Source organism: Hipposideros armiger, unplaced genomic scaffold, assembly GCF_001890085.2.
Source record: "Hipposideros armiger isolate ML-2016 unplaced genomic scaffold, ASM189008v1 scaffold_436, whole genome shotgun sequence".
NCBI lineage: Eukaryota > Metazoa > Chordata > Mammalia > Chiroptera > Hipposideridae > Hipposideros > Hipposideros armiger.
The window spans coordinates 329,436-349,108 of NW_017731786.1; the positions used below are offsets into that span (position 1 = coordinate 329,436).

Below are 19,673 nucleotides of genomic sequence, written 5' to 3' on the forward strand. Positions count from 1 at the left end.
AGATGGATGTCTCTCTTTGCCCAGCCAAGTGTAGTTTCTGGCGGATTTTCTTGCTGGGAAGCGTTTGGCTGGACTATGTGGGCTCCGTGCTGGCTTGCCCTGCAAATTGTGTCTGCAGCAAGACTGAGATCAATTGCCGGCGGCCGGACGATGGGAACCTCTTCCCCCTCCTGGAAGGGCAGGATTCGGGGAACAGCACCGGGAACGCCAGCATCAACATCACGGACATCTCAAGGAACATCACTTCCATGTAAGTCAGGCGGCCGCTCCCCGCCCGCCTCCCCCGGGCTCCACAGCTCCCTCTCGCCCGCCCGCTGCCTGCAGCCGGGAGCCGGCTCTGCGCCCACCCCAGCTCGCCGCCCGCCGGGTGCGCGTCAGGCTCGCTCTGGCTCGGGAGATGCTCTCGGGCTGCGTCTCCAGGTGACTCCGGCCCTGGCGAGGCGTGATGGGGTGATGCGTAGGTGCCTCTCCCGGGAGAGGACCCCAGCCGGCGAGGGCAAGCGGGCCCAGCGCCCGCCCCCGGTCCCCCCACCCCACACCCGCCCGCTGTGTCTCGTTCGGAGGGTGCCAATCCAGTGCTTTGCCCCCCACTAAATAGCAACAGTTTGGCCACGCTCAAGCGGAATAAAGTAGACGAGGTTCGAGTCCCTGGCAGCAGAGGCAGCAACAGTGGCGGCGGTGCTTAGCCGGGAGGGAAGGTGACAGATAGGCGCTGATCGCCACCCGGCCAAGACCAAGACGTTTAACCGTTTCCGTTTGGAAACAGCAAAACACGCTGACAAGTAAACAAGTTGGGAGCTGGCTGCTGCGGGGAGACTTTGAGCATGTCGAGGCCGTCATGGACGCCCACCCCCTCCCTTCCCTCTCGCGCCCTCTCCAACCCCATTTTGGGCATTTCCGAGCCGTCCTCCCCCTTTCCCCACCCTCCTCTGCATGTGGGCGCCTCCAGATCGTGTGCCTGTTTGGGCTCCGAGAACTGCTCCGGAATTCCCAGTCAGGATGGTGAAGGGACGGGGAGAGAGGCTGGCGTGTTTGGCAGTCGGGGGCTCTGATATGATTGTGCACAAACGTTTATTTGGAACATTGAACTCGCCCTGGCGTTTGCGTGGCTGTGCCCCGCGTGAGTGAAACCTGTGGTGGCCAGCTCCTGTCTGGTTATTTTTCCCCGGCCAGAAGCATGGGCCGGGAGAAAGAAGACCTTGGGGTCCAGGAAGCCTGCTCACCCTTCCTCCCACTGACCTCTGCCAGGTGACCCCCTCCGTTCCCCGCATCCAGAGAAGGGTGGAGATGGCACTGGGACGGCTCAGGGGACAGCTCTCCCCCCTCTCCCCCAAGGCCCCCACCCCTTGGAGACTCTTGAAGTGGGTGGGATGCTGACGGGGTTTGACTGAAATTCTAGCTGGGGTCTGAGGACGGCATTTGGGCGGACTCCAGAGGGGCGAATCTGCCATTGGCGCTGCTCTCCCTGACGCCAGCCCTCCCTTTGCCTCAGCCCAAGCGAGATGGGGCTGCAAAGCCGGGAGGAATCGCAGCCCTGCTCTCTCAAAGCCCGCCAGCCCTCTTGGCTTAATGGAGACTGTGCTAGCTAGCGTTCTTGCAGCCAATAATTTGTGGGGAATGCACCGCCCCGGGAGACGTCCCTGACTTCTGGCCTAGGAGGCAAGCTTGACCCATATCTTGGCACGGCCCGTTCACCCCTTCCCCACCTCAGCCCTGCTGGCTGGAGATGCTAGATAAACAGCAAGGGGGGTGGGGGCAGGAGAAACAGGATGGACCCAACTCCGCCTCTCCTGCCCTGCAGGCCACAGCATCCCAGCATCCCAGAGGATGCAGGGAGGAGGGGCCTGAGTGCGATTGTTAGGGAAACTCCGACTTGGAAGTACACTGTCAGGGTTGTCTGCCTCTGTGTGTGTGTGTGTGTGTGTGTGTGTGTGTGTGTGTGTGTGTGTGTGTGTAGGTGGGAGCTTAGCAGTGGGTCCAGGGTCTCAGGAGCTGGACCCTGGGATTCCCAGGGGATTGCGTGGGCCGAGGGTTGGAGAGAAGGCGCCCCGGGGTGCCCAGTGTGGGCTCTGGGAGCCAGTGAGCCTCGTCTAGCTTGTTCTCTGCTCCGAGGATGTGTGTATCTGTAGGAAGCCGGCGGGAGGCAGGGGTGGCCACAACTGCGGAGGCTCTTCACAGCCACGCAGAGATGTTCTCCTCGGAAAATGATGCTGTGGAAGCAGTTTGATAAGGACGAGTGGGGATGGCCTTTCCGGGTAGAGGGTCCAAGATGGGGATGCTGGAAAGGTCGGTGATGGGATGGCCTGTTGTCCCCTTTAACCACTGGAGGACCCCAGGAGGGCATCTGGAGGGACAGTGAGCAGGGAGTGGATTGGAAGCCCCCCTGTTTCGGTCCCCATCCTTGTTTCAGGACTTGGACTCTGTCAGAAGTCAGGACTCTATCCCTTAAATCTACCCCAACACCTGGGAGCCAGGGAACTGGATTCCCACAGGAGCTGCGTGAGTGACAGGTGGGGAAAGGTCAGAGGTCATGGGTTGGATGACCCTTCGTCACCTGGGCTTCTCCCTAGTGCCCTCTTACATCTATGGCTGGTATTGACTGAACTCAGGAAGGGCCCTATCTTCAAGCCCAGAGGCAGAGGACCGGAGAGAGAGATGGAGTGGAATCGCACTCATCCTTGGAAGCAGATGTCACCATCCCTGCTTTATCCCTGAGGGAATGGAGGCTCAGGGTGGCAAAGTAACTTCCCCTGGGGCACACAGCCTGAGCTTAGACCTCCGTCTGTCCCACAAGGAAGCCCAGGCCCTCCACTCAGGAAGCAGACTGGAGCGAGGGGCTAAGGACAGAGAGGAGCCCTCCAGCAGGGGAGGTGGCCTTACTTTAGCTGACTTGGGAAAGAGGTTTTCAGGGAAGCCTGGGCTTTGGTGGAGAGGAGTGTGACGCTGTCAGAGATCAGGAATCAAGGCATCCTCCGGCCTTCCATCAGCCGGAAGCTCTTGATACTGGTGTATGCCTAGGGGTGCCGCTTGGGCAGACTCTGGGCATGAGGAAGAGGCTAGGCAGATGCTCGATTTCCATGCAGCCTAGCTAAGGGGACCGGGGTACCCTCCGCGGATTCGCCCTCCCATTCTTGGGGCTGTGGTGTCCTCAGATCCCTGAACTGATCGTATGTGAGCTCTAAGAGGGGCAAGAAATGCTCTGTGGTCCTTCCTATCAGGGGTGGCGTGTGGAGTGGCTCCTGTGTACCCGTCGAGGCTGGCTGAGGGTGCCTCTGATGGGAGAAGCTGCCAGGCGGAGATGAGCTGTAAGCATCAGAGCAGAAGTGTGGGGTCTCACGTCCACCCCTCCCAGCGCCAAGCTGCTCCAAAGGGCCCTCCCTTTTGGCCTCGGTCTGTTCAGGAAGCCCATCCCTTTACCATGGAAACTCTGACCCACAGTAACTTACCTAGAAGGGTCTATGTGCAGCCGCGCCCAGCCAGGCTCTGACGTCACAAAGGCAGGAGGGTGGCGGCTGGGAGGTGGCTGTCAGGGCCACCATCCCTCTAGACCGGGCCTGGTTGGAGCTGGGTTAGAATGGCACATTCTTTGACTGTTAGAAGATCAAAGGGGAGAAGATGGCATCTCTGGGCTGGGTGTCCTTGGACTTGGCTTCCTGGATTCGTGAAGACCGTGAGATCTTGAGTGGAGCTAGTAGCCAGCAGCTGGCTCTCTCCGCGAGCCGCTGTAGGGTCTGTTATTTCCCCTGCCCTCCCTGCAGGCCCTCCCAGGCTGGGCGAAGGGTCATTCAGAGCTTTGGCTGCTGTCCTAGCTCCTTGATTCTCAGTCTTTCCAAGGATCGGTTGGAAAGATTGAGGCTTGGACAGCCAGCCTTGACAGTTACCAGTGGGCGCTGGGATGAAGGCAGAGGCGTGGGCCAGGCCAAAAGGCATCATGGGGCTTAGTCAAGAGCCTTAGGATCTGGGATAGGCCTGAAGGAGGTAGATCAAGAGGTGAGGGGCCTTTGAGGTAGGGTTTAGAAGGCAGAGTGATGACAGCCCTGGGGAAGGAGGTACTTCCAGGAGCAAAGCTGGGGACCCTGGACTCCAAAGGCCCTGGGGTTTTGCCTGGAGGCTGGACTGTGGTGGGCTCCAGGCCTTCCTTGGAGGGTCCACCCTGGCTCCAGAGCCTTCAGCCTCCGAAAGCCAAGGTCGGTCTTCTGAGACCCACCCTGGGTTCCAGGGCATGAGCTGTGCAGTGCCAGGGGACCTGAGCACATGACAGCTTGGGGCAAAACCAGCCCAGCCTGAGCCTAGCCTTGAGAACGCTTGTGAACTGGCCCCCGGAGGGCTGAGCCTGGAGTCCGGGAGACAAATCAGGGTCCCGCAAGTCTCCTGCCTGGCAGGGGTGGAGTGCGCTACTGTGGAGAAGGGCGGGGCCTGACACCTGTTCCTCTGATGCGCTCAGCCCTGGACTGTCTGTCCCTGTCTCCTGCCTCGTCCTCCCTCCCGTGTGACTGCAGGGATAGACCAGGCCCCAACCGGGCTGGCTCCTGGGTGGGAGAGCGGGTAGCGTGTGTCCCTCCCTCCGAATGGCTCTTGCCAGTATTCTCCGCTGCCGCCTGGGGTCCCCTCAAGTGCTCTGTTCAGCGGCTTGGACTGGGGTCGCAGGCGCCATGTCCAGCCTCTCCTCCGGGTGGGATTTGGGACCCACGAGCCCCACCCGTGGCTCTGCCCCAACCTGCTCTGTAATCTTTTGAGTCTGGAAATCCGACTGTGAATTGAGGCCACGGTGCTGTGTCCCTTCCCTCTCGGACACATGCCTCCCCAGGGTCCGGGGAACATCCCCAGGAGGCTCTGCAAGACAAGCTTCTGAGGGGTTGGTGCTGAGCCTTGCGATGCGACCAGGAGGCGGGCAGAGGGTGCTCCTTCCCTGGCCATTGGCCCTCCCTTCTTTCCGTTCCCACCTCTAGAGAACTCTGGGTCATCCAGGAAGTGCCAGCTGCCCAGAGTCAGTGCCACATGTAGCCAGGCTGCGCTGGGGCCTGCCGCCTTTCAGCCAGGGCCCCAGTGTCCCAGCTCCCCATGCACCCTGAGCTCAGGGCAGCGGGGAGAGGTCTCTGCATAGCTTCATTGCCCAAGTGGGGGCCCCGCTGGGCGCGAGAAGAAAATGTTAGAACTTCTAGTCCAAATCATTTTTTTGTCTGGAAAAGGGAATATTTAAGGTGCGGATTGAAGAGATAGAAGCATATAATTTGATAAAGATGAGTGTTTTGGGGTTACGAGATATATTTTTTTATTGCTAAAGCATACGTAATGAAGACAGCTTGCTGCCCACTGTTGTTGTGGTTGGAAGGCCTGAGCTTGAGAGGAAGGTGGGTGATGTAGGAGAGTTTGCCTTGACGCCCCTGGCTCCCCTGCTGGGCTCTGTCCCAAAGAGGAGTTGACTCACGGGGAGACGGCAGCGGGGCAAATGTGAGCGGGGCCCAGGGTGGGTTCCTGGGGCCCCCAGCCCCCGGGGGTCTGGCCGGTTCTCCCCAGACGGCCTCCCGGTCCCCTCAGCGCCCTGCCTTTGGTCCCCGGGTGGCAGATTCTTCATCTCGGTGAACACCCCACCATTCATTTCTACCGCGCTCCCCAGTTTACAGTGGTTGAGCTTATTTTTGTGACAGTTACTTGAGGTACGTAAGAGGGATCGTTAGTCCCATTTTACTGATGAACACATAAAATAAAGAAGAGAATTTGAGTCCCAGTGATCGAGTTATGTGCCTCCCAAAAGGAAAGATCTAGACGAGCCTTGTGGCCCCTCCTCTGGTGGTGCTCTCTCTGCCTCTCTGCTTCTGTCGGCTCCGTCCTCTCTCTGGCCATGGCCCTTCAGCCGGACGCCCTACAGCTTGTGGGGAAGGAGGTACAGAGCGTTTTCATCCAGAAAGTTCCTTTTCTCCCAAAGGGCAGCATGATGGGAATGGCCCATCTGTGAGGGACTTGGCGGAAGGGCGGAGGGCTTAGTGTCCTGGCCATCGGGTCCAAGCATGGCCTGAGTGGATGGAGGCTGGACTTGGTCCCCAGATCTGCTGGTGGCCAGCTGAGCTGTCAGCCCAAGTCATCTGTCAGCCCCAGAGCCTTGGGACACACGAAGACTCGTGGGGCTGGGCAGGTGGGCAGCTCCTCCTGCGTGGATCGGGCCATTAAGGGTGAGGTTTCCAGGGGAGCCCAAACAGAAGCTCAGTGCCCAGGGGAGCCCTCAAAACCCTCACGAGGATCCTCAGGCCTCTGCCTGCCCCCAACTTCAGGGCTCATGAGAAAGCAGAGCTGCGAGGGGCAGCTGCAATCACCGCCTGCCTCATGTTACCCACGGGGGTCCCCCGAGAGGCCCTGAGAGGGGCAGGGGCTTCTCTGCAGCCCCGCAGGGTGGTGGAAGACTCCATTTCCCAGGGGTGAGGCCGCCTTCTCCTACTCTGCCCTGGTGCCCCTTTTGGGCACTCTGTCAAAGTCAGAGCCTCGCCCACAACCCCGTCTCCCTCTGGGGTGATGTTTCCAAATTCAGGGTCCCCAGAGGCAGCAACTATGCAAGGCTGGCATCCCTGGGGCTCCTCGCGGCCGGCAGCCCACGCCAATTAGAAATCCACTCGGTGAGAGCTTCTGCTGAGCTCTGTTTACATCCAGGACTGGGAGCCTGTGGGCTCAGCCAGCTTGGGAGCCTGTCCGTTCTCTCAAGCCTCACCTCTGGCCCCCATCTATCTCCCAGCTGGCTTGTCCCATCGAAAGTTTCCTGGGGTCTGGGTGGTGGGAGATTTAGGATTCCTTCCCCACACAGGGATCATCAAGCACAGAGAGAAAGCTGGCAGCTGATTTCCCCAGCAGCTGTTCGGGGCCTGGCCTCACCTTAGCTTTGGACAAACCCCTTTCCTCCTGGGCCTCAATTTCCTTATCTGTAGGATGAGGTTAATAACGGCCTTATAGCAGCACCCTGAGGTTCAGTGCTGTGTCATACCTGACAAAGAGAAAGCCATCAGTATGTGATAAACAAGAATGGCCTTTACTGAGCACTTACTGTGTTCCAGAGACTGTTGCAAGCACTTTAGAGGTAATACCTCATGGCCTCACACCAACCCTATAAGAGAAGTACTGTTATTAATCCCATTTTATTGATGGGGAAATTGAGTCCAGAGACGGAGTTTGACTTGCTTATTTCATGCGGCCAGTGAATGGCAGAGCAGTCTGACATTTAGTGTTGAGCTCTGTTGCCTTATGCATACTAATGTATTGTGGTATATGCACGAATACACGTTCACGAATATGTGACCATCATGATATAAGAGTAATAAAAGGGTGGACGTGAAGGTCTTGAGGATTCTTCATGTGATAACATTCCAGTTCCCTAGGTGAGAATTGCCCTGGCTGGGGTTGGAGGGGAAGGCAGATGAGATAATGATGGATGTGGTGTTGGCCGCGCAGAGCTGACCAGCGCAGTCCCAGACAGGCTCCTAGCAGTGGGGGAGGCTTTGTGGCTCCGACAGTAGCCTCCCAGAGGCCATGTCTCAGCCAAGCCTCTTCCCAGGCCTTGACCAACCCATGGCACCTGACCTCTGAGGTCAGGTCAGCGTCCACAGGAGACCAGGTGCTAGCTGAGGCTGCAAGGGGTTGAGGAGGCTGGTGGCTGGGTCCCAGCCAGTGCCACTCTGGGCCGAGGCACCGTGAGCAGGACGGTGTCCCTGACTGCCATGGCCGGGGAGAGCCTAGATGAGAGAGCGGAGGGCTGGGTGGCCTCTTCCAGGTAGAGTTTGGGCCTCTGGCTGCAGAGCTGGAAGGTGTTTTTACAGCATCTTTCCTGGAGGGTGGATTCTGGTTCTTCCTGGCCCTTCTCTTGTTCTCTACTTAAATGGGCAGCAGGCTTTACTCTCCTCTGCCCCATCTCACTACCCCTACCGCTCATGGGCGCATCCAGCTCTCATGCTAGGGATGAGCTATGGCGTGGGGCATGGCTGCAGCTGTCCCTGTGGGGAGAGCTGGAGGACCCAGCCAACGGCCGAGATTGCAGGGCAAACCTCGGTGGGAACACCCCGTTTTTGCTGCATCTCAGCAGGATGAGCTCACCACAGGACAGGACCTCTCTGGCTTTGGTCTCCCCTCTGGGAGCTGGAGGCTGTCTGGCCCCACAGGGTCACTGTCAGAGCAGACATGCTCCCTGGGCGCTCTGAGCAGTTGGGCCTCAGGTTGGTTATTTCCATTTCTTGCAGCCTGGGTGTGTTTTTGAGTTAGAAGGAAAAGCAAGACTTTGAACCATAAATCATCCGATTTGGAACGGGGCTCAGAAATAATTTGAGCCAAACCTAGTTTTAGTGGAGGAGAAACCTGAGGCTCAAGACAGGTGACAGGGTTTGCTCAGTCACCGGTGAGTTCCTGGCACAACGTGGACCAGCATGTGGGGGATCAGCATGTAGGGGGACCAGCTCCCCCTCCCTGGGGGGTCCCCCAGCTGGTGTGGTCCCCCCCCCCTCCCGCCCCACTGTGAAGTGAACCTCTGCTCTGGTGCTGAGAGATTTCGTGGCTTCCAGAAGCAGGGGAAGGCGCGCTTAGCCTCCTGCAAACAGAGTGAGAACGAAGGGAAGCGGTCTTAGGGTTGCAGCCCTCATCCGCTGCCTCCCGTGGTAAACCGGGCTGCGTGCGCGTCTTGGGGGTGTCTTTGCGCACGCACAAGTGCAGCTCTTCTCGGTCTGTGCGCATTACGTCTGAGGTCTTGTAAACAATCCCTAAAGCCTTTGGCTTCTCGCCTGCTAAGATGGTTTGCGTCTAGACCCCCAGTGGCCACCAGAGGGCAGTGCTGTGCACAAGACGTCTGAGGCTGGTGGCAGCTTTCCCAGGCGGAGCTGGGATGTGACACTAGCCTGGTGAGATGTGCGTTGGCAGCCAGGCTTTCAGAGGCTGTACTGAGCCAGGCCTGAGCAGAGAGGTCAACTCTCCCCTAGGCGGGGCCTGTCTCCGCTGAGCTAGCCCTGCCTCCATCCATCATGGCTGCAGCCCAGGGATGTGAGTCTCCTGGACCCGAGCTTCCCAGGAGGTGGCTGGGAGCGTGCCCAGGGTGGACGGAAGTCGGCCTCAAGTGCCCATGTCACATGTCTCAGCAGCAGTGGGAGGGACCAGCACATTCGCATGGGGGTAACGGAGATGAATAAAATGGGACATAGTTTCTGCCCAGGCAGGTGAGCCCTGATGGGAACACAGAGAAACTGACAGATGGGTACACTGTGGGGTAAGTATTATGGAAGTAGTGAGCTTTATAAACGGCCTCAGGCCGTTTGATACGCTGGCCCAAGTGTGGGGGCATCTCTCATCTCTTCCTGCCTCCACCCCCTCATGCCACGGTTGGGAATCACTAGACCCCAAGTGGCCGGTCAGTGAGTACCAGTCCTGCTGTTGACCAGACATGAGAGCTTGGTGCTGTCTCTTCACCTCTGCAGACCCTGACTCTGCTCTCAGGGATGCCTGTCTAAAGCGATGGGTATGGAAGCGCCTTACACACCAGGGTCGCGGGCCTTGCCTGAACTGGTTAGTATTCACTTTCTGTGACAGTTCTGGCTCTCCTCTGCCAGTTCATACTTGGGCAGCCTCATATTTGGGCAGGTGCTGTCTTGTTTCATGCTCTGGTTGGTCCACGAATGAGCCTCGCTCCACACATGTGGTTATGGGCTTTGGAGACAGTGTCTTCCGCCTTGGGGGTGGGGCTGAGCTTACACAGTCGGGGCCTGTGACTCTGTCCTGAGGGCCAGCCCCTGGCTGCTGGGCCCCAGGCTGCATGCGGGACCCTCTCTGTTGTGGTCAGTCTTTCCCCACCTGCTTATTTCTGATACTTTTTCGAGGCTGGTGTCCTCAAGAGCAGGGATGAAGCTAACAGTTATGCCTCTCCTAGGCTAGAGATCATTTGCATATACAGTCATGCCTGTTGATGGCAATTTCTAAATTAAGTGTGAGGTCTCAATCACAACTTTCCCGCTTAACAGCTGTGACACTGGGCTAGCCACTTCTTTTGATCCTTAGTGTCCTCATCTGAAAAATGGAGATAATAATAATCCAGGGGTATTTTAAGATTTCAAAGAGAACGTGTGTGTGTGTGTATGTATGTATGTGTGTGTATGTGTTTGTGTGTGTGTATGTGTGTGTTTGTGTGTATGTGTGTGTATGTGTGTGTGTGTTTGTGTGTGTGTGTGTATGTGTGTGCGTATGTGTGTGTTTGTGTGTATGTGTGTGTATGTATGTGTTTGTGTATGTGTGCGTGTATGTGTGTGTATGTGTGTGTATGTATGTGTGTGTTTGTGTGTGTGTGTATGTGTGTGCATATGTGTGTGTTTGTACGTATGTGTGTGTATGTATGTGTTTGTGTATGTGTGCGTGTATGTATGCATGTGTGTTTGTGTGTGTGTATGCATGTGTGTGTTTGTGTGTGTGTATGTGTGTGTGTATGTATGTGTTTGTGTATGTGTGTGTATGTATGTGTGTATGTATGTGTATGTGTGTGTTTGTGTGCGTATGTGTGTGTTTGTGTGCATGCGTGTGTATGTATGTGTTTGTGTATGTGTGCGTGTATGCATGTGTGTGTATGTATGTGTGTGTGTGTGTATGTGTGTGTGTGTGTGTGTGTGTGTGTGTGTGTGTGTGTAAAACTCGTACTGCCGGTTCTTTCTCTGTCGTTTCCGCCCTCTCCGCATTAGCAGACTCCAGAACTTCATCCCCACCAGCATGGATACTTTTTATGGCCCTCATCTGTTTTTCTTGGTCCCAGTCTCTCCCTTTACACACCCTGACAGATTAATCTTCGAATCCAGGGTCTTCCATTAGAACAACTCCTGTGCCCGAGCTTTTCAATGGCTCTTTTGTCTGAGAGGCAGCCTAGTGCAGTGGGAGTAATAGTGGTTTCTTAGGCCAGACAGCCTTCGGTTTAAATGCTGGCTCTGTTCTTGTGTGTGTTTAGACAAGTTACTTAACTTCACTGAGCCTCAGTTTCCTCATCTGAAAAACCAGGCTAACTATATCCATCTTCATAGAATGGTTGTCAGGATTACATGAGATGGCATGTGATAGGTGCAAGGGCCAAACCGGCTAGTGGTACAGTGGGAGTCTCTCAGCCGTGATGGGCGGTGACATTTCTGGGTCCTTGAAAAGTGGGATTAGAGGAAGTTGGATGAGGAGAGCTAGCACCTGGGCCAAAGCTGAGGGCAACAGAAAGACCAAGATGGGGGATATTTGGAAAAGGTGACAAAGTAGCGGAGACACCTGTAGCTGAAAGAGCAGAGGGATTGTTATGGTTCCCACTGATAGACTCCGTTGGGGGTACCAAGCGGCCGAATTTTCTAGACAGAGCCTTCCTGCTTCCCGCCTTTCCCAGTCCCCAGCCCCAGGAGTATGGATGCCAGGAATCTCCACGCAGGATAACTCAGTGGCACCCACCCCTCACAGTATCATCTTATGTGGTTTTGCTGTTCTTCTCGCCTTAACATAGCTTCCCGTTCACTAGCTGATTCCCTCATGACTAAGCCTATCAGGTACAGATGGGGCCCCAGGACCGGCCCTGGGACAAAGAATCCAGGAATCCAGTGGGAAAGAGGGACCTCTGAGCCCCTCCAGTCCACCCTCAAGAGCCTCCCAGGTACATTCATTCCAGTTCCATGTTGGACCACCAGAGGGCACTAGACCATGATTTCTGCAGGGCTGGAGGCACTATTTAGCCAGTCCTGTCGTGACAGTGCCTTGGATCAAAGCTACACATGGTTTCCGCCCAGATGCCAGCATGTTTGAAGGCCATGGCAAACCCACTTGATTTAACCGGAGCCCATAGCACAGAGCCTGGCATCTCAACGGAAGTTACATTGTAGTAAAAGGTCATGGAATTTGGCATCAAACTTGGGCTCCAGTCCTTGCCCTCCTCTTTGCTTGCTTTTCTGAACTTTGAGTAGGTCACTAAATGTCTCTTGGTCTTCCCTTTTCTTCACCTGGAAAGTAAGGCATTATTGGGAGGTGTTGCTGTGAGGATTAAAGCATATGATGTGTGGAAAGTGTCTGGAACATGATGGGTCCTCCGTAATTGACCATCTGTTTCTTTCCGGAAGAAGGATGAAATTAGGACACAGCACAGGAGATATTTATGGGATCCTGTTGGCCTGCGGGGGTCACTTTACTCCCCCGGAAACGCTCTATGGTTCTAGCTCATTGGGGGCAGCAGTGACATCCGGTGGCTGGCATGGAGAACAGCAGAGCATTCTGATCTTATGGTGGGGTGGCGGTGGTGGGCATTGTTGGGGGGTCGTTGGGTATTGTTGGGACAGGTGAGCTGAGTCTGTGTCAGGGGATATCGGCACCAGTGGATCCATCAACTACAATTCTCTTCCCTTAAAATGCCAGTGGCTGGAGATGATTCTCGGAGGGTATCAGTGTGATGGTGGCCATTGGGGACATTTGTTGTTTGGGCTAATGGTCTGAGGTCACAACTGCAGAACACACGTGTACAACCGACCGGTTTTATTGCAGCCAACTAGTCCCGGCATCTAACAACCAGACCCTGTGGTGTCTTTCTGGGATACTGGTTTTGAAATGCTTCCACCCATTGTCTGTCTGGTTGGCCTCAGCCAAGAGGCTCAGGAGCTTGGAACCTCAGTATGTTTATCTGGGAAATGGGAAGGTTGGACTGGTTGACTTGAGGGCTCTTCCAGTTTGGGTTTGAGTTTCGGACCCCATTGCATAGCCTCTGCTCAGTGTGTGTGCGTGTGCGCGTATGTGGGTCTGTGCACATGCGCACATGGTGAGATCACATGGGAGGTGAGGTCGTGAGAACTGCTCAGCTTCAGGCTTTACTGGTGCAGGAACTCCAGCCCAGAGAAGGGAGGGGCTGTCCCTCAGTGGAGGTGTGTCCCTGAGGCTGGACTTGGGGTCTCTCTGGTTCCCCGTCTTGTGCAGCCTCTTCATTGTGCACCTGACACCCAGGAGGGAGCCTTGGCAGATGTGCCAGGCTCAGGAAGTTATTTAATACCAGCTTTGCTCCAGATTGCATTTCTGACTCCTTGCCACCTCTTAAGTGGCAGTCATTTTAACAAATGTGGCGAGAAGACACCAAGTGGGAAATAACATGAGGAATGGGGAGGGGGCCAGGGGCGTGCAGGAAGCGTGTGGCTTAATCCCTTGGCAGAAACCTTGTCTTTGATGCACTGGGAGTGAGGGAGTGACAGAGGAGGAGCTAGGGCCCCTGGAAGCCCCTGTCGGTGAAGGGGCGGGGTGGGAAGGAGTGCCCAGCCCCTGGGGCCTGGGGGCTATGGCTGCAGCGTGCCCTCCTCCAGGGGAGGGGCCTGTGTCCTCCGGGGGTGTCTGGCTCCTGTCCCTGGGGCAGGTGTTGGAGGAGAGGCCCTGGGTTCCATTTTTAAAGGACTGTCTTCCAAGTGGGTAACAGACAGCTAATGGTGAGCTAGCGTTGGTGGCATGTTCTGCCCACTGGATGCTGAGCTGCATCTGGACTCAGGGTGCAGGGTGCCTGGCGTCTGGCCGCCGGCCTCACCGCCTGCCCCGGCCCGTCCCGTCGCCATGTGCGAGGCTCAGCGCTAAGCCGTGGGGCGCGATGCTGAGGAAGTAAAGGCCATGGTCAAGTGGGCGTTAGACAGAGCACCGACCGCCGAAAAGGCCGTCTCCAGAGAAGCAGGGGAAGAAGTTTAGAAACTGTATCTAATGTAAAGTTTAGAGAAAAATGTATGTATGTACATGAACATGTAGCTTCCTTAAGGTGGAGAGGCTGAAAAAATTTCTAAACAGAGATTTAAAAATTCTAGATTTACCTGTTCCCGGTCCCCCCCTAAGGGTGACCACAGTGAAGGTCCTTGTCAGGGCTGTGGCCCCCGGCCAACAAGTTGGTTCATCCCCTTGCTGCGGCCACCCACGAATGGCCCCCTAGTATTTTAGGGGAAGCAACTTTGGGAAGGCATGAGAGGTGAATTGCATTCCTTCTCCCTTCACTTTCTGCGTGAGACAGAGGTGTCGGGGCAAGTAGTTTATTTGGAAGGTGACCCCAGGCGGCCTGGGGGCGGGACAGGGAGACAGGCAAGGGAAGAAAGCCAGGAACAGTGTGTTCACGAGCAGGTTGCCGAGTGCTCTCCCCAGGTACTCGTTACGTCTCGGTTTCTGCGTTTATTTAGCATGTTTATTTGAGAGCCTCCGATGGGCTGGCCCCTTTTGGGGGAGCTGGGAAAGCACTGGCGAGCCAGACAGATGAGGTCTAGCTAATTCTCCCCATAGCTCTGGGCGTGTAAGGTCAAGTCCCTCTCTCTTGGCACCTGGCCCCTGCTTGGGAGCCGGCTTCTAGGCTGTGGGGGAGGCAGGTGTGCCGAGGGGCGGCCAGACTCCCTCGGCCCCCCAGGGCAAGTTCCTGGAAGGAAGGTCCATCGGGTGATTTGGGGGTCAGCCACGTGATAGGTAGAAGAGTCTGGGGCGGGGTGAACGCCCAGGTTGGCACGCGAAGACTGGCTCCACAGGGTGTGACAGGGTCCGGCGCAGACCCAGCTGACCCTCTGCACAGCCAGCTGCTGGGCCTGCCCCGGCCAGGGAGGGACCGCAGGCCCCGCTCTCCCGTCCCAGCCCAAAGCAGTGCCCTGGGCCCTGGGGGAGCAGCAATGCAGGAAGAGTCACCTTCTTCCTCCCGGATTCTTGTCCAGGGACATTTTCTGTCTCCATGGAAATGGCTAGTCACTCCTCCTGCGTCCACGTCCATCTCTCCCAGTCCTGGGCCGCAAGCTGTGTTCCCATCCCAGTGACTTGCTGGTCTCTGCTCTCCTCCGTCAGTCACTCACTCAGGGCCGCTGTTGCGTAGACTCTGGTTGCTTGGGGCACCTTCTCTGGTGGCTGGCTTCACCTACGCAGGCGCATCATGATTGACAGAAGAGGGTGGCACAGACCCCCCCTGGAGTTCCACCCGTGTGCCCTGTGTGGCATCGGGCTGGTTAACACCAGGCGTGGGTCCTTGCTGCCTGTGAGCTCCAGGAGGCAGGCGTTGTGTTTTATCTGGCCTTATATCCCCAACAGCCAGCACCCAGGAGCGGCCCCGTGAAACCTGTCGGCTAGGACGGGCTCATGTCCTCTCCCACAGCGTGCCGCAGGCTGCAGAGCAGCCCCGCAGCTTGGTGACGGCGCACAGGCCTCTGCTCAGAGCACTGGCCACACTGTTCTGCTGGCTCTCTGTACCGGGCGGACCCTGGGCTCTGCCCTCAGTGGAGCAGCTTGTGGGAGGAACCCCCCGGGCAAACCTGCGCTCGTCACAGCGACAGCAGACCCAGCGCAGGACGGAATTCCAGGCGCATCCTAAGCACAGCTTATCCCCGTTTCGTTCCCAGCACAACCTGGTGAGGCAGGTACGGTTATCATCCTTGTTTTATGGATGGGGAAACTGAGGCAGGGAGCGGCGACGGAACTTGTCCTAGGTCACTCGGCTAGTGAGTGGCAGAGCTGGGGTTTGAACTCAGCAGTCTGGCTCCAGAGCCTCTGCCCCTCCCTCGGATGGTCGCTGCCTCGTATTTTCTGCCGGCCCCTTTTGCCGTGGGTCCTGGCCCAGCCCTCCTCCCACAGCTGCCAGCCCCCCCTCGGCTGATAGGACAGAAGGCCGTGCTGTTCTGGTTTTCCACTTTGGTAATGGGGGCGAGGGGATGTGGGAGGGCAGAAGGGGCCCTGGGACCCAGTGGAGTGTGGGATCCCTGAGTTTCATGGGCACAGGTGTTTTCGGCCACATCCTCAGAGAATGTCATCTGAGTGGGGGCAGAAGGGGAGAGTGGAGTGACCTTTTGGGTCCTGACACAGCCACCAACTTACTGGGTGTGTCCAGGCAAGGCATTGGCCATCTGTGCGCCTCTGTTTTCTTATATTTAAAATTAGGGGCCTCATCTGGTGATCTCTGAGGGCCCTCTGGCTCTGACTTCTGATATTTCTAACGTGGTGGTTGGGAATGGGGTGGAGGTTGGAGAGTGCTGACGCTGTAGAAGGATTTTGCTAGGGGCGGACCCTGTGGGGGAGAGGGTGTGGGAACAGACCCTGGTGGTCCTCACACTTGGGCGTACCCCCATCACTGGGAGGCCCCACCCCAGAGTTTCTGCTTCCGATTTATGGTGGGACCTGAGGCTGTCATTTCTAAGAAGTACCAGGTGCTGCAGACGCTGTGGGTGCAGGGGCCACACTTTGAGAATGACTGTTGCACGGATGGCTTTCAAGCTGTACTCCCCGGATCAGAGGTGGGGTGGTATTCTGTGTAAGATTTTCTAATGCAGGTTCCCAGGCTGCAAAAAGTGTCAGTACCCCCATTCCAGAAGAACACTAACCCCCTCCCAAGCACATCCTGACAGGGCTCTCCCAGGTGCTGGGTTCCCTCTCTGATTCCCTTTCATCTGTTCACTCCACACACCAAATATGGTGCCTGGCTCTGTCCTGACCTTGGCCTCCACATGCACCTTTCCCCACAGGGCTGGCATGACCAGGGTGTGCTCTGACTTATGCGACCCAATATGCAGATGAGAAATGAAAGCACAAATCTGGTCTGCAGAGTGCCCTTCCTGTCTCAAAGTTGGTTTTTCAGAACTATTTGGGAGGCAGGGAAGAAATTCTGTAACTGGAGCTCAAGAACCTAAGTTGGGTCCTGACTGCTCCCAAGGTAAAGTTCAGAGTTCTGTCTTCCTTCCTGTAATTTTTCCCAAGCGTTTCCCACTCTTAATCTTTTGGTCGGGCTGTCCCCCACTCCCGGAAGCCCCTGGCCTTTATTCTGCTCACCTGGGTCCTGTCACTCAGGTCCCACCTTTGAGACGGTCTTTGTGGTCCAGACCTGTGCGTATTGAGACCTGTGCTTTCTAGTCTCTGAGCACAGAGTAGCAGCATTATCTGAGTGATTCACATAAACACTGACAGCCCCTGCCCATTGAGTTCTCAGGCCAGAAACTTTATCTGTCTGTGTCTCCATCTGCCATTCTTTCACGCTCTCTGCGCCAGGGGGTTCATCGGGCATCTCCTTAAAACCGCATGGCCCTATGAGCAGAGGGGCTGCTTCCATTTCACAGATGAGGAAATTGAGGCCAAAAGATGCAAGAACGTGCCTGAGGCCACAGTGTCAAGGGCACAGTGAGGATTCAAAGGCAGGCTTACTCCAGAGCCCACAGACCTGTGTTCATTGCAGCAGTGTGCACAAGAGCAAAACGACTGGGCGCAAGCTCACGTCACCAGGAGGGGACCGTGCTAGGTGGATCTGATGGAACCCTCCTTAGCAGTTGCCGTGAAAGCCTTGTTCTCTGTGTCGGTACATGGCTATAGTTTGAAAACAGTGCTGGTAAAGAGAAAACAAGTTGCAGAATGACATACCATATGTGTAAGTTAAGACACACGATGACAAATGTAGTGGATTGTTTATGGTCACAGATATGTAGTAGAAAGATAAAATCACAGACTGGATACAAACCAATTTCACGATGGCCTTGGGGAGAGAGGGACAGGGAATCGAGAGTAAGCATAGGGCTCTTAACTTTATCTCGACGTTTTCCTTCTCTGTCTCTCTCTCTTTTTTTTTTGAAGTCTTAGCATATGACAAAATGGTAATACCTATTAATTCCAGATGATAGATAAATAAGGTGTTCAGTATATAATCCTTTGTTTTTTCTTTATTAAAATTAAACCTCAGAAGCTGTAAGCAATAAAAAGATTATCACACCCACCAGATTTGTAATTAAAAAACAATGTTCAATCATTGTACCTGTTTGCTCAGGCTGCTATAACAAAGTCCCACAGACTGGGTGGCTTAAACAACAGAAACTTGTTTTCTCTTAGTTCTGGAGGTTAGGAGTTCAAGACCAAGGTGTTGGCAGGGTTGTTTTTTTCTGAGGCCTCTCTCCTTGGCTGGCAGCTGGCTGTCTTCTCCCTGTGTCCTCACATGGCCTTCTCTCTGTGTGTATCTGGGTCCTAATACCCTCTTTTTATAAGGATACCGATCATATCGGATTAGGACCCACCCTAATGATCCCATTTTAACTTCATCACCTCGTTAAAGACTTGACCTCCAAATGCAGTCACATTTGGGGAAACTGGGGCTTAGGACTGCAACATAGAAATTCTGGGGGGACGCAGGTCAGCCCATAACAATCATAAGAGAAAAAGTGTCCACGTCTGCTGAAATTAGAGTCTTTCTTAGACCTTCTGAGTAAAGACAACTTACAGAAGTTCTCAAAGCTGATGTTTCTCATGTTTTGGTGGCTCTAGCTGCTGGCGCCCTAAGCGTATCTGCTTGGCTGGCCTTGGGAGCAGAGGACCCCTGGGGGAAGAGGTTGCACATTTGCAAGAGAAGTAGAGGTGGGTGAAGCAATTGCGAGGGCTGAGAAGCGCCCAGAGGACAGTTCTCTGACCGTCTGATGTTTCGGAGATGCAGATGGAGGGAAGCTAAACAACTCCATACCAAGCACCCTGTGCACGGTCCCTCTTACTAATTAATTAACTTATCAACGATTTCAACAGCTCCCAGAGGGCACCTCACTTGTGTCAGCCATGGAGCTAGTCACCCCCTAACGATGACTGCAGGCTGCGGGGCTTTGGTTAATAAGGAAGAACTCCCCCAAAGAATGCACCATAAACTAGGGCTATAGAACTGCTTTCCTTGGGGACATGTAAGTAAATAGGATTCTCCCAATCTCATCACTTCATTATGAAAAATTTCAAGCACGCACAAAATTTGAAAACTTACAGTGACCATCTGTATACCCGCCACCTGGATTCTGCAATCAATATTGACTCACTCGATCACACGGTCTGTCCGTCTGTCCATCCCTGTGTCCACTCAGTGCCCACCTTGTTTTCCTGATGCGTCTCAGAGTAAACTGTAGATGTCTGTACACGCCCCCGAAATACTCAAGTGTGTATATCATTAAACTCGACTTCAATATTTGTTTTTATTTGAGGTAGTATTTATAGTCAATGGAATGCATTAAGTCCCAAGTGTACGCTCTCTGCGTTTTGACAAATGCGTGCACCTGTGGAGCCCACCTCCAGCAGGAAGCAGAGCGTTACCACCCCCAGTCAGCCTCTGCCCCCACCTCCCCAGAGGCAGCCACTGTTCTGCGTTTATGCCACAATGGATGACATTTGCCCGGTCTACATCTTCATGTAAACGGAAGCTTACAGTACCTATTTTGCAAAGTGTTTTTGAAGTTCATCCATGTTGTTGCAGATAACAATCGTCTGTTTCTTTTTCTCGCCGAGTACTATTCCATTTTACGGAAACCTGCGTATGTTTATCTAGTCTCCTGGTTGTTGGAACCCACCCTGCCTGTTCCCAATTTTGGGCTGTTATGGGTAAATCCGTTATGAACATTCTTGCACAAGGCTTTTTGCAAACACATGCTTTCGTTTCTCTTGGGTCTATCCGCAGGCGTGGAATTTCTGGGTTGTATGATAAATTTATAATTAACTTTATAAAATACTGCCAGATCTTTTTTCAAAGTGGTTGCACCAGTTTACACAATAAGGCTGGTTTAGATTAATCTGGGTTAGACTAGACACATGTACATGACTCATGGAAACAGGCCCTATTATATCTTTGTCTTGCAGATGAGGAAATTGAGGGGTTGGGGGGGGTCACTTGCTCAAGGTCACCCAGCTGGGAAGTGGCAGAACTGGGCTCCTGTGACTCAAAGCCCATGGGGTTTCCA

General features: G+C 55.0%; 1 protein-coding gene across 2 annotated transcripts in view; it reads left to right on the top strand.

Annotated features, from left to right (window-relative positions):
• Window positions 1-2: 2 nt before the first annotated feature.
• Window positions 3-19,673, top strand: part of NTRK3 (neurotrophic receptor tyrosine kinase 3) — a 276,304-nt gene continuing 256,633 nt past the window's right edge. For both annotated transcript variants that reach the window (XM_019665218.1, XM_019665219.1), the window contains exon 1: window positions 3-250. In XM_019665218.1, the coding sequence (XP_019520763.1) occupies window positions 3-250 (248 nt within the window). The remainder of the gene's footprint in view (window positions 251-19,673) is intronic.